Source organism: Peromyscus californicus, unplaced genomic scaffold (assembly GCF_007827085.1).
Source record: "Peromyscus californicus insignis strain IS unplaced genomic scaffold, ASM782708v3 Scaffold_20__1_contigs__length_68692818, whole genome shotgun sequence".
NCBI classification, from domain to species: domain Eukaryota; kingdom Metazoa; phylum Chordata; class Mammalia; order Rodentia; family Cricetidae; genus Peromyscus; species Peromyscus californicus.
The window spans coordinates 50,959,571-50,973,085 of NW_026294503.1; the positions used below are offsets into that span (position 1 = coordinate 50,959,571).

The 13,515-nt window shown below is 51.1% G+C and overlaps 1 protein-coding gene across 1 annotated transcript in view; it reads right to left on the minus strand.

Moving 5' to 3' along the window:
* The window catches only part of Cerk (ceramide kinase), a 46,177-nt gene that overhangs the window by 21,243 nt on the left and 11,419 nt on the right, over nt 1–13,515 (minus strand). Inside the window, exons 2-3 of the mRNA XM_052748579.1 lie at nt 5,210–5,323; nt 4,162–4,284 (exon numbers count right to left, since the gene is read on the minus strand). Of these exons, the coding sequence (XP_052604539.1) occupies nt 4,162–4,284; nt 5,210–5,323 (237 nt within the window). The remainder of the gene's footprint in view (nt 1–4,161; nt 4,285–5,209; nt 5,324–13,515) is intronic.

The window sequence follows — 13,515 nt, forward strand, 5'->3', positions numbered from 1 at the left end:
AGCCCTTTCGGTCCTTGTGGTGTATCCCCAAAGTCAGGACTGAGTCACCAATGTTGCTGTCACACTGCATGTGTGGAAAGGAAGAAAAAGAAGGTGGTCCATGCAAGCCTTAGAACTAATAAGTAGGTATGATAAGGAGAATCATCAACTTTTATTAAGTGTCTGTGTTCAGCTGGATCCTCCAGCTCACTCCTGCATAATCTGGAAAGCCCCATTCCTGTCTCTCTCTCCAAACCCACCCACTCAGAGAGTCCCCAAACAAAGGAAAGGCACCAAAAAGCCCAGTTCCACATTCTTGTCGGCTACTGCAGCTTCCTCCCCTGAAGACGCCAGCCACTCAAGTCCCAGCCTAAAGTGCTCAGCTTTTGACCATACTCGGGCACAAACCCAGCTTGTGGAGGATGCGTCATCACCCCTCACCTACAGCCTATAAAGTCTCCCTTCTTTAGTTTGAGGGTGCGGCTTCTCTGGCCTGGATCTCTGGGACTGGAGAACCTGCCTGGGAGTTGCTCTGCTCAAATAAACTTGTTCTTACAATTTTTCAATTTGGCTTGATCCAGTGTACTGCATAGGCAGAGAAACCTACTATTGGGGGGGGGGCAGAAAACCTATTAGTCTACACACAAGCAATAAAAAAGGAAGAGAGAGAGAGAGAGAGAGAGAGAGAGAGAGAGAGAGAGAGAGAGAGAGAGAGAGAAAGAAAGAAAGAAAGAAAGAAAGAAAGAAAGAAAGAAAGAAAGAAAGAAAAAAACATGGGTCAGATGTGGTGCTTCATTCCTACAATCCTAGCACTTAGGAGGCTGAGGCAGGTGGATCATAAGTTTGAAGCCACCTTGAACTCCACAGTGAAGACTCTCACCAGAGAATACACAACTGGCCTGTGAAAACATATATTCATATATATTACAATATATTATTCATATGTATTTCTCAAGCATCAGAGGAATGTAGATTAATACCATAATATAAAGCAACTAACCCCCGCCACACAGGCTGTGGAGCCAGTGGGAGGGACTCAATGGTGGCTGTATGGAGAGAGACCCTTGGTAGTGTCCACAGTCCAGTCCTCAGCACACTCTAGAGAAGTGCCATAGACACACAGTGACACATGCAGGGATGGTCTCCACACTATTGTCCAGGCTGGCCCAGAGGAAGTCATGAAGATGAGCCTCAGCAGGAAGTGGCTGTACCATCAGGTCATGGACGCTGAGAGGCCACAACAATGAACAAGCACAGCCATACGGGATAAAGGGATGAGTTTTGCATTCACAGTGTTCATCTGGTACTGTTCCATTTGAATTTATGCAGAAGAATAAAAACGGGTCTAGTTCTTTAGAGGTCAGGGTCACAGTGAAGAAGTGGGGCCTGGGGACTGACTTACTGCCCTGCCAGTTCTGAATGCTGTTACAGATGCTCAGTGTGAAAACTCACACACTCAGAACACAAACATGTCTCTGGCTTATTCCAATAAAACCTTGAAAGTTTTGTGGAGGAGGTCGCTCACTGCTAAGAGCTTCTGTTATTCTTGCAGAGGACTTGGGTTCAGTTCCCAGCACCCACGTAGCTCAGTTCCAGGGAATCCACCACCCTCTTCTGGCCACCGTGGACACTGTGTACAAATGTTGTACGCACATAAATGGAATCAAAGCACTCATACATAAAATAAAAATGAAACATTTTTAGCTGGGCAATGGTGGTGCACACCTTTAATCCCAGCACTTGGGAGGCAGAGCCAGGCGGATCTCTGTGAGTTCCAGGCCAGCCTGGTCTACAGAATGAGATCCAGGACAGGCACCAAAATGACACAGAGAAACCCTGTCTCGAAAAACCAAAAAAGAAAAATAAATAAAACATTTTAAAAAGATACATTAAAGGGCTAGGGTCGGAGAGATGGCCCAGTAGTTTAGAGCACTTGCTGCTCATGCAGAGGACCTGGCTTCAACCCCCAGTACTAACATGGTGGCTCAGGACCACCCATAATTCCAAATCCAGGGGGAGTTCGACACTTTCTTCTGACCTCCTCGAGCACCAGGCATACACATGGTCTACACACATACAAGCAGGCAAAATACACACACACACACACACACACACACACACACACACACACACACACACATCTCCCCCCCCATGCGTAAAAAGAATTTTAAAAATACATTAAACATCTGGGGAAATAGTGCATTCGGTAAAGAGCTTTCGAAGCAAGCAGCAAGATCAGTTCAGTCCATGTTTTTCAAAAGCCAGGTGATGGTACACACACACACACACACACACACACACACACACACACACGTAACCACAGAGCTGAGGAGGTGGAGACAAGCGGACCCCTGGGGGCCAGCCAGCCTAGCCTACCTATTTGGTGAATGTCGGGCCAGTGAGAGACACTGTCTCAAAAGAAAAGTTGGAAGATGCCTGAGGAATGACACCTGGGGTTGTCTTCTGGTCTCCACAACGCCCTGTGCACACACATACAGAGACAGACAGACAGACGGGCACACACAGGCAGAGATAACAGAACTCTAACTAAAACTAGAGCAGCTGATAGTAGAGGCTCGTGTGCCGTTTGGATGGCTGTGGGAGTTCCCTGTGAGCGACAGAGAAATAATAAATCTCCAGGATTCCAGGTCAGTCCGAGCCTGTAGGATCAAGCCTGACTAATGACCCAGCCTGGTGGAAACATGACTTGGTGGGAGGCGGGGCAAGCAGGGAGGGGGGTAGGGGCGGGGAGGGAGGAGGAAGAGTCAGGAGACCAGGGGAGAAAGCAGGAGAAACTGAGGCAGCACAGAGAGTCGTAGCCAAGGGACAGAGCTGGTAACAGAAGATCTAGAAACTCGGGGTGATCTTAAAAAGGGCAGCGGGTGGGGAACTCCAGTACCAGGGGAAAATAGAATTCAGAAAAAAAAAAAACAGTTCTCACCACCCTCCGGTAATCAAGAGATGTGTTTCACAAATAGCCTGGGAGTTGAGCAGTTTCAAATATCTTATAACCCAATTCTCTCCTCTCCTCTCCTCCCCCCTTCCCCTCCTCCCCCTTCCTCCTCCTACCCCCTTTCATTATATTATGTATGTGTGGAAGTGAGAAAAGCCAACTTCAAGGAACTGGTTGTCTCTTTCTGGCAGATAGGTTCTGGAGACGGAAGTGAAGTTGTCAGGCCTGGTGGCTTGGTGGCTTGGTGGCGGGTGGCGGGTGGCCGCCCCCTTTTCTCTTTCTTTTCCTTTTTCAATGCTGTGAGATAGTCTCACTGTGCAGTCCAGGTCAGTGTGGGACTAGAAATCCCCCTGCCTCCCTCCCAAGTGCTGGAATCACAGGCATGTGCCGCCGTGCTGGCCTTTTACAATTCACTTTTAACTTGTTTTTGTTTCACTTTTTACTCCTTTATTTGGTGTGTGTGTGTGTGTGTGCACGTACGTGCTCACGAGTTCATACACTCAAGTGCACACGTGGAATGCGTGGAGGTCAGAGCACGGCTTGAAGGATGTGATTCTCTCCTTCCCACCACATGGATCCTGGGGGTGCAACTCAGGTCCTGTGTGCTGGTGGTAAGTGCCTTTACTCACGGAGCCATCTCACTGGCCCTACAATTTACTTTTTAAAACGCATACGCCAACTTAACCCCCAAAAGGTAAAAAGTTAACCTGTGCAATGCTGTGTCTCTTAGTCGACGTCTATAGAATAATTGTGGCCTTTGTGCATAAGGTTAGAACATAACCCGGTATCACAGGTGCCAAAAGGACAGGATGATGCCACGTTCAAGGTGACAGAGAAATAGTCCCTTAGCACACACTGACTCAGCACTGGGCTCTGCTGCACTTCAGAGGCCACACTCCCAGAAGACGGGAGGTGGTTCCCCCCACATCCTGGCCAGTCCTCATTTGTACCTGGAATGTATTTGTATGCACTCCACTTACAGAAAAAGAAACTGAGGCTTTGGGGGTCTAAGGGATGTGCCTCAGTCTCACTGCTCGTAAGCAGGGGCTGGGCCGGGACTCCGGCTGCGGAGTCTACACACTTCTGGAACGCCGCTGCGGCCCTCTACGTAGCAAACATAAAAACAAATCAAAGGGATCCATCACGTCCACCTGGGTCAGGTCACTGAGTCCTGCGTTGCCACCACAGCGGTGCTGCCTGGCAACAAATCCGAACGCTCGCGCACGTACTCAGGCTCTCCAGCAGCTCACGAAGGGTTTGCAGCCACAGGTGACACAGCTGCTCGTCGGCACTCCAGAAGGTCACCTGTGCCCACTTCCAGCGGTGGTGGCGCGCTCGCTTCACACAGTGGACTGCACGGAAACCAACACGGGCGGGTTAGCACGGTCGGCAGGGTCGGCAGGGTCGGCAGCTCTGGGAAGTGAGACCTCGCGGGCTTTGCTAGCTGGAGCTCCACGGGGATCTCAGCCTGTTCTCTCACTGCTGGAGTGCAGGGGGGGCACCGAGCAACCGTCTCGGGGAGTTCAGCTGAGCCCCCTTGCAAAAGATCATCCCAGCTGGGCGGGGTTGGGAGTTTACACCCACTTCGGAGAGGCCCAGATGAGGGCAAGAGCCAGCGGCCCGCTACCACCTGGCAGTGTGGCATGAGGCCAGGGGGTGGGGCTAGGCTATATAAAGGCGAGGAAAGCTGGGGCTCAGTCTATGTGGCTACAGGGAAGTCTCGCCCCTGTTGGATGAGGCTGTCCTGGCACGGCCCACGGGGGAGAGGCACCCACACCCCTGTAAGTAACCCCTCACCTACGTTCTGTAATGATGCCCAATAAAGTCATTGGTTCCCCCAGCGTGACCTTTGGTGCTAAGTTGCCTGTGTTTGGGACCTTGGGAGGAGGGAGAATTTTAGCAACACATGGCAATCACTTTACACTCTGAGCCTTCTTCCCAGCCCAGAAAGTTGATGTTAAATAATTGCTATCAGAGTCTATGGGGCTGGAAAGATGGCTCAGCAGTTAAGAGCACTGGCTACTCTTCCAGAGGTCCCGAGTTCAGTTCCCAGCAATCACATGGTGGCTCACAACCATCTGTAATGAGAGCTGGCGCCCCCTTCTGGCCTGAAGGCATACATGCAGGCAGAACACTACACATAATAAATAAATAAATCTTTTTTAAAAAAAGAAAAAGAGTCTATGAAGACAAGCCAATCATTGACCTGATATGCACCCTTCTTTGTAGTCTACATGGAGCTAAAGGGGGCCCTGGCAAGCACCCAGGCTCCCTCACCTGTGAATGCGAACGGGTTTTCCATTTTCTGCCATCGGCCACTAGAGGATTGTTTCTCATGAACATCTGTTTCCTCAACAGCGATGATCTCGGACACTGGCACGGAGCAGGCATCTGCAAAGACACCACACTTAGAGCCGAGGACCCATCAGAGCGACACAGACAGACTCCCGCAACTCCAAAAGCTGCGCATACTCATTCCTACTCTCCTTAGACACCCCAAAAAGAAAGGAAGGCTAGGGCTGGCGAGATAGCTCCCCGGGTCAACGTGCCTGCCTCCAAGCTCGAGGACCTGAGTGGGATCCCTGGGATCTGCATGGGTGGAAGGAGAAACCAACGTCTACAAGTTGTCCTCTGACAACCACATGCATGAGTCCCCTCCCATAAATAAAATGTACTTATTTAAAAAAAGAAAAGAAGGCAGGCTAGCTGAGTAACAAGCGGCAGCTTGGTGTCGTCAGAGGACAGGTACAGGCTGTGACTTTTCACAGGGTCCGCTCAGCCATTTAAGCCACAAGTGCTGAGGGGTCTCCTCAGCCACTTAAGTGCTGATCTCTCTGAGTCAACCATTGTTCTGCATGTGACATGTGCTCTGGACATGTTCTCTGTTCTGATGGGTAGAAACTGGCCTGGAAACCCAAGTGGGATGGGACACATATAATACAGGGCCACCAAGTATGTGAGGGTCGGGGTCAACCCCGTGGAAAAGGGTTCCAGAGAGGCTGGGGTCTGACTGGAAGCAGGAAGACAGGATGCCTTGGATGAGCCCAGGCAGAGCACTGGTTCTCAACCTGTGGGTCTATGACCCCTTTGGGGGTCACATATCAGATATCCTGCATATCGGATATTTACATTATGATTCATAAGAGTAGCAAAATTACAGTTATGAGGTAACAACGAAATAATTTTATGGTTGGGGGGTCACCACAACATGAGGAACTGTATTAAACGGTAGCAGAGTTAGGAAGGTTGAGAAGCACTGATCAAGAGGATGACAGCCCCCAACAACCTTCAGATTTGATTCTGCTGTTTTGAGATAAGTAAGGTCTCACGATGTATCCCAGGTTAGCCATGGACTCTCAAACCCTCCAGCCTCAGCCTCCTGAGTGCTGGGATTACAGGTGTGTTCCAGCATGCCTGGTACCAAACAATCTCTCTAACCCGGCAGCCCAGAGAGAGGCAGAGTGACCCAAACTTTGCCTGAAGCATGCCGCAATTATTTGGCTCGGATCAAAAGGAAGTTCTTGGCTGGGCATGCAGCCGTGGGAAATAACAGGTTCTGACAGAATCTGTGGGCTCAAGTAGTGTGGTCAGGAAGGCAGAGAAGATTATAGACAGTAACGCCCTCTTTGAACACAGGCTGGACTCCAGAATGCTTCTTTATGAATCATGGTGTATTTTTGTATGGATGAACATTGCCTGCTAGCTCCTGAGGTTGGCTCTGAACCCTGCAGTCCAGCTAAAATTCCCCAACTCTTCAACAGCTAAGTTAGCAAAGAACGTTGTGTAGTGCCTTGATCCTTTTGTGTTAGTCTCCAAGCTGTTGCAGTGGAAATTGGGTCATCAGAACCCGGGGAGGTGCAACCTGAGCTGTGAAAGGATTGTAGTCACGTCCCTGGGATCCCCAGAGGCACACACACTGGGGAGGGGCTGAGCTGAGCAGAATCAAGCCCAGTGCCTCGTGGAGCCTGTTGTACCACACTGGGTCTCAGCTCTCCACAGGCAGCTGCCTCCTGGGATTCCCGTTTTTTCACCAAAATTCAGTTTTTACCTGTTTCTCATTCTCCCCTCCCTGACTCCCCGCTCCCCCCCCCCACGAGCTCCTCACCACACCTGCACAGGTGAGTGCTGTTCAGGACAGCCCTTGTGGCAGATATCTGGACACCTACACGGCAAGTAGCTTTGGCACCAGCAGCCAGTTCTCCCACATGGCCCTTCCATTCTTCCACAGTTTACCCGCCTTCCCCATTTCTAGAGGTGTTGGCCTGGCCCCACGGAGCACCCTCCAAATCTTGCACTGTTTGTAACCTTGCACTCAATCTCCTGGACTCATCTGGCCTCTGACTGTCCACCTCCTGCAACACCAGGGGATATGGCTCACCTGCCAGGCTCACAACAGGTGCCCCGTAGTAGGGATGGAACAGTGGTGAGGCAGTGGCCATTTGATAAACAACCTGTGCTTTGAATCTAGGATCCCTGAGAGCAGGCTTCTAACATCTCCATCTTCAAGCATCTCCACCTCACCATGGTGACCGTCCATAAGAAACAGGCGACAGATGTCACAACTGCTAAACACAATAGTGGAGTAAAGACACACTTCCAATATTCAGAGGACTGAGAGGCAGGTGACGGTCATGAATTACATCACAAAATAAAAGGCACCAGTGACTCATGGGACAACCCACTTAAAAGAGTGCCCATGAGCCGGGCGATGGTGGCACACGACTTTAATCTCAACACTCCAGAGATGGAGGGGGGTGGAGCTCTAAATTTGAGGCTAGCCTGGTCTACAGAGCGAGTTCTAGGATAGCTAGAAACCCTGTCTCAAAAATACAAAACAAAACAACAAAAAGTGTCCATGAATCATGTTTCATCTTAACACACTCAGAGGATTCAGAGGGAGACTCGGAGAACCCAAGGAAGAAGAGAACAGTGTCCTAGTGTGTCACATGCTCTGCTGGCCAGACCCCAAAGGCCATGCTGCACCAGGGACACCACAAAGCCACGCAGCCCACGAGCATTCCAGAGCTGCTGCGGCACACAAGCCACACCACAGCTCATGTGATCCTGGCACTGTCCCTTGGTAGGAACAAAGCTCTAAAAACAGCATTGCTCAGATACCCACGAGCACAACCCAAGGGTGCCCGGGGAGGCAAAAAATAAAGAACTAGGGTAAGTCACATGAGTTGTCAGGAGGGACTCTGGCTCTGCGGGGAGGAGCAGGAGAGGTCTTGGGGTCAGGTGAGTGGCTCAGGAGGTTCTGAGAGAGCTGCGGTGGGAAGGTAGCAGGGACAAGGAGCAGGGGGGTGCAGGGACAGAGGGACTCAGAGACAGGGATGTCACGTAGGGCCTATGAGACAGTAGCATCATCCTGCTAGGGACTGGGCAGAGCCGAAGGAAGGTAAGGGGTAAGGCACTGTCAATCTCAAAAGGACAGTTCAATGACAGGTGACTTTCTAATCAGAAAACTGGTCTAGCCCTGGGGCTCTGCCTCCTGCAGGCCTGTATCCCTGGGTAGCAGACAAGGCCACCTCTGCACCCAATCTCATGTTATAGGAAACTGATACTGTCAGTCACAAAAGCCAATGGGGACAATTAGGTGAAGAGAGAGCACGGGGATATTGGAGGAGACAGTAGCTGGTCCTCTCAGGGCAGAATGCCCCTCCAACATGAGGTCTGCTGCGCAGTCTAGATCGTATGGAGAGGTGTCCACACACCAGGATGGCCCTGTGGACACGATGACATTAGCCACAGCAACTGAGAAAGGGTGGGGAACATTGGCAAATAACTGAGAAGTGGGACTTCTGGGTCCTTTTTGCTCCTAGACAGCGCTAATATTTCTCTGGTAGGTGTCCTCGTACGCTGCCAGCAAGGTTAGGAGGTCCTCAGAGGCCTGAAATGAGAAGTGCCATTTTCCCAGACTAGGCAACCTCGGGCCTGTGTGACCGTGACACTGGCAACAGGCCGCCCTGCAGGGATCTTTTGCTACAAAGGGGAAGGAAGGAGAAAGCCAGGGCTAGGCATAGCTCATCTGGTAAAAGGATGGTGTCCCGTACTGTCTAGGCAGCAGCTGGGATGTGCCCACAGCTGCCAATACTCTCACGCCTCCCTGGTCCACACTCAGAGCTTGCCAGGCAGCTTCTGTGCTGAGTGGTATTACTCCAGGGTCTTGTGATCACAGGAGAGCAGTGGTTGACCATCGTTAGACGAGCCCCTTTCTCTTTATAAAGTAATGGCCTGCTGTAACTGTGAGCCAAATGTGCTTGGCCATTACAAAGGATATTAAACTCCTTTCCAGGGTCCCACAGTCAAACTAAGGGCCAGCCTGAGAACAGGAGTGGGGAATGTCCAAGACACACATTGGATGACAGCCCACAGGACCAAACCCAAACCCCCATTAATCAGTTCCTACCTGTCCCCACCTAGGCACCACAGTGCCCAGCCAAGCCTGCCACTCACTGTGCTGGTCACACACCTGACCTGGGGACACACAGCGCTGCTCCAGGTGCCTGTTTATGGTGCTGCCATCCTGAGAACATGAAAGCAGGACCCCAACCTGCTACGGCGACAGGGCCATTTCACTCTAACCCCAGTGCCCAAACACTCCCCAGATGAAGCCAAGCGCTCACAAATGTCCTTGCCTACCCCATTTGGAACTCTGGATGTATCCCCATCAGCCTGGCCAACCCTGGGTCCAACCTTGGACTCCTTATGACCAGCAATGGTGTTTAAATCATTCCACACACTTGACCAGAGGGCCTAGTCAAAGCGATGCGGTCCACCCCTGAGTGTCACCTCCTTGCAGGTGTCACGAGGACACAAGCACTTAGAAGTCACTATTTCATTCAAGCCAGAGCAAGTTACAGCTCCTGGCACTGTCTTTGGAGAAATCTACCAAACACCCTTCTCTTTCAGAATCTAGAGGTTCGAGCGCCACTCGGCCGGAGTGCCACCTGCCTCCTCCCAGGGGCCCCTTTCAGACATCCTTACCTCATGAGCCCCCACCACCACTCCAGCTTCTCACCAGACCACCACAGCAGTGACATGAATGGCAAAACAACTCACAAGCAGGGTGAGGAAGACTGTCTTCCAGGAGTCTGAGGAGACGCTTCCCATAAAGGGTTTGCTGGGCAAGCACAGAGACTCAAGTTCGATTCCCAGCACCGACTTAAAGAGCTGGTTATTGTGGCACATACTCATAACCCTCGGGTTTGGGGTGGGTGGGTAGAGGCTGGAAGACCCCCAGTGTCCACTGGCCAGCCAGTCTAGTCCCTAGTCCCAGGTCCCAGGAAGAGACCCTGTCTCAAAAAAATAAAATGGGGGGCTGGAGAGATGGTTCAGTGGTTAAGAGCATTGGCTGCTGTTGCAGAGGACATGGGTTCAGTTTCCAGCACCCACCTGGCAGCTCAAAACTATCTCTAACTACAGTTCCAGGAGATGCGACACTCCCTTCTGGCCTCTGTAAGCACCAGGAACCCACAGTACACATACATACATTCAGTCAAAACACTCATGCACATAAAATAAAATAAATACAAAAATTTTTAATTAAAAAAAAAACGGAGTGAACGAGGAGGATGTCTGATGTCAACACCTGGTCTCCACACACGCACGTGTGCCTTCACACACATGCTTCTCTCACATGCACCCATGCATACAGACATGCACACACACCTGCACCGCCATGCATACATGCACAGAGTCTTTGTTTTCAGAAACACCACTCCAGTTGGGAAGGATAGCAAACGGCTTGGAGGGCTGGTCTCTGCTTCAGAAGGACGTAGTAGGTTTTTGCTTACGAGGATACTCTTCTAGATAACACATCAGGCTGGGCTATCTTACAAAACCGTATTTTCAACAGTTTTCAGGGGTTTGAAGTTCAGTCAGAGATGTCAGAACTGTCTGCCCAAGTCCCAGAGCTGTTCTTTCTCTTTCCTGCCTAGTTCTTCCGCCTCGATGGAGCCACGGCCTGCCACACAACTGTCTCCCACCGCGATGGAGCCACTGCAAGCGACATCAACTGTCTCCGACCGCGATGGAGCCACGGCCTGCACACAACTGTCTCCCACGGTGATAGAGCCACGGCCTGCCACACAACTGTCTCCCACCATGATGGAGCCACGGCCTGCCATACCAACTGTCTCCGACCGCGATGGAGCCACTGCAAGCGACATCAACTGTCTTCCACCGCGATGGAACCACGGCCTGCCACACCAGCTGAGCCCTTTCTCATTTCCAGACAGCAGAACTAAACCTGGATGCATCTCTGTACATTGTTTCTGTTCACTGTTCATCTTCTGACAATAAAACAATCCATGTTAAAAACAATACTGAGGGGCCGAAGAGATGGCTCAGTGGTTAAGAGCACTGACTGTTCTTCCAGAGGACCTGGGTTCAATTCCCAGCACCTACATGGCAGCTCCTAACGGTCTGTAATTCCGGTTCCAGGGGACCCGACACCCATGGCAAAACACCAATGCACATAAAATAAAAATAAATAAATTAAAAAGCAAAGCAATACTGGTTCAAATAGGACAGTGTCATAAATTCAACACTGTTCCTATTTGATAAACCTTCCCAAACGTGGACTGCAAATCTGTAATGGTATCTTGGCTAAAACTCCGAACGCTTTTGCTGACAACAGACAAATTCTCTTGCCCTTCTGTTCACGCCAGGGTGAGTCATGTGGGTGTACAGCTCACCCTGCAACGAAAGCCATCACATTCCAGAAAAATTAGCTGCCCTTGGCAGGTGAGGCTGGCCTGCTGGTTCTTGTCGTCGGGGGAGTTGACCAGTGCCTTCTCCACAGCCTGCGGAGGTATTTGCAGTCATCACAGAGCCTCATGGAGCTTCTAGCACTTGCTGCTGGTTCTGTTGTTTGGGTGCACTGTGGTCGCAGTGAGAGGTGACCACAACTCACTGACAGAAGGCAATGTCTGCTGCCAGCCAGTCAGCTGTGATACCAGAGGCTCCGGATGCCCATAAGTTTTCCACAGGCCTCAAGGTTCACCAGTGACCCAGGTGCACACACATGAAATCCCACACATATCAGACAAGGGTCAAGATGATGGGACTACGCCACTCAGTGGGGCCTCCCATGGCCACCTGGGAAGCCCAGGGCATAGAGATCAAGACAACAAACTGGGCACAATGGCACACACCTGTAATCCCAGCCTGGGGAATTGGAGGCAAGAGGATGAGAAGTTTATTATCAAGATCACAAGTGCTGCACGTGGCTCTCTAAAACAAAACAAAACAAAAAAAAAAACCGTGAGCTCTGATGTGAGAGGGAGAAGAGGAGTTGGGACAAGAGAGCCGCACCCTGCCACAGGCCATGCAAAAGCTGAGGCTGCATCCCCATGGAAAATAGGTCTGAAGTGGCTCCAAGCACCTTGGCCTGGGTGCACCGACTCTGTACAGGCACCTGAGCAACAAGAGTGCCCAAGAGAGCTGGATGGGGGAACATGTCTCATTGCCCTGCAATTAGGTAGGACTCAAATTTCCCTGGCCACAGACCACTCCACAGGACTTGCAGTGTGAATACCCGATCTTCATTAAAACCGTAGGTAAGTACTCTGCACATGGGCCCCGGGGAATGCAGAAATACCACATAGGTCCGGGCTCTCTGAGTAACAATTCCCTTTTGAGAGCGGCCAGTCGGTCTATTCCCTTGCTGCCGGGCTTTTCCATCCTGATGCAAGCTCCGCCTGTTGCATCATCAAGGGAACTGCCAACAGACAACAAAGAGAACCAGACTCCGGGGTCACTAAAGGGAAGCTCTGCCGTGGCTGTGGCCTCCACACCTGCTGAGGCACGCCAGGAGCCTTTGAGTAGGTGCACAGAGGGAAGCTCTCAGGAGTGAGCCACTACAGGGCTGAAGAATGCTTTGTGTCTGAAGGTTAAAGTTATGAGCTGGCCTCAGCGGCAGAATATGGAGCAATGAGGAGAGGCAGTGCCCAGGAAGTGGGTCAGTGGGAACAATCTATTCTGAAAACACAGGCACCTTCGACTCCTGGAATGGACTGGATGTGCCTTCTTTCCTTGTTCTTCTCTCTTGGATGTCAGATATGAAACTCACATAAGAAGAAGGCTCAGAGAGGCAGAGGGGCAAGGCAGCTGCCTGGGGTTCGAGGGCAGGAGAGGGATCCGTGGGTTTCCTTTTGCACCACAGAGCTCTGATCTGGAGTGGAAGGAACCACAGTTGGAAACGCCAGTGTTCACAGACAACGCGTGCCAGGCAGGCCATGGTGGCGCACGCCTTTAATCCCAGCATTCAGGAGGTCGAGGCAGGCGGATCTCTGTGAGTTCGAGGCCAGCCTGCACTACAGAGTTCCAGGACAGCCAGGGCTACACAGAAAAACCCTGTCTCAAAAAAATAAAAAAAATAAAAAAATAAAAAAAAAAAGAAAGAAAAGAAAAAGTCAACACACACAAGCCAGCCCCCTGTAGCCACAGGGCAGGGCAGGGGTGGCCTCATAGGGCAGAGCCTTGAACAAGAACCACCTCGTCCCACTGAAAAGACCAGCCCTCCTTTTCCAACCAAGCCAGCTGTACTTTGCTTCAAGATGTAAGCCCATTAGAAGTGA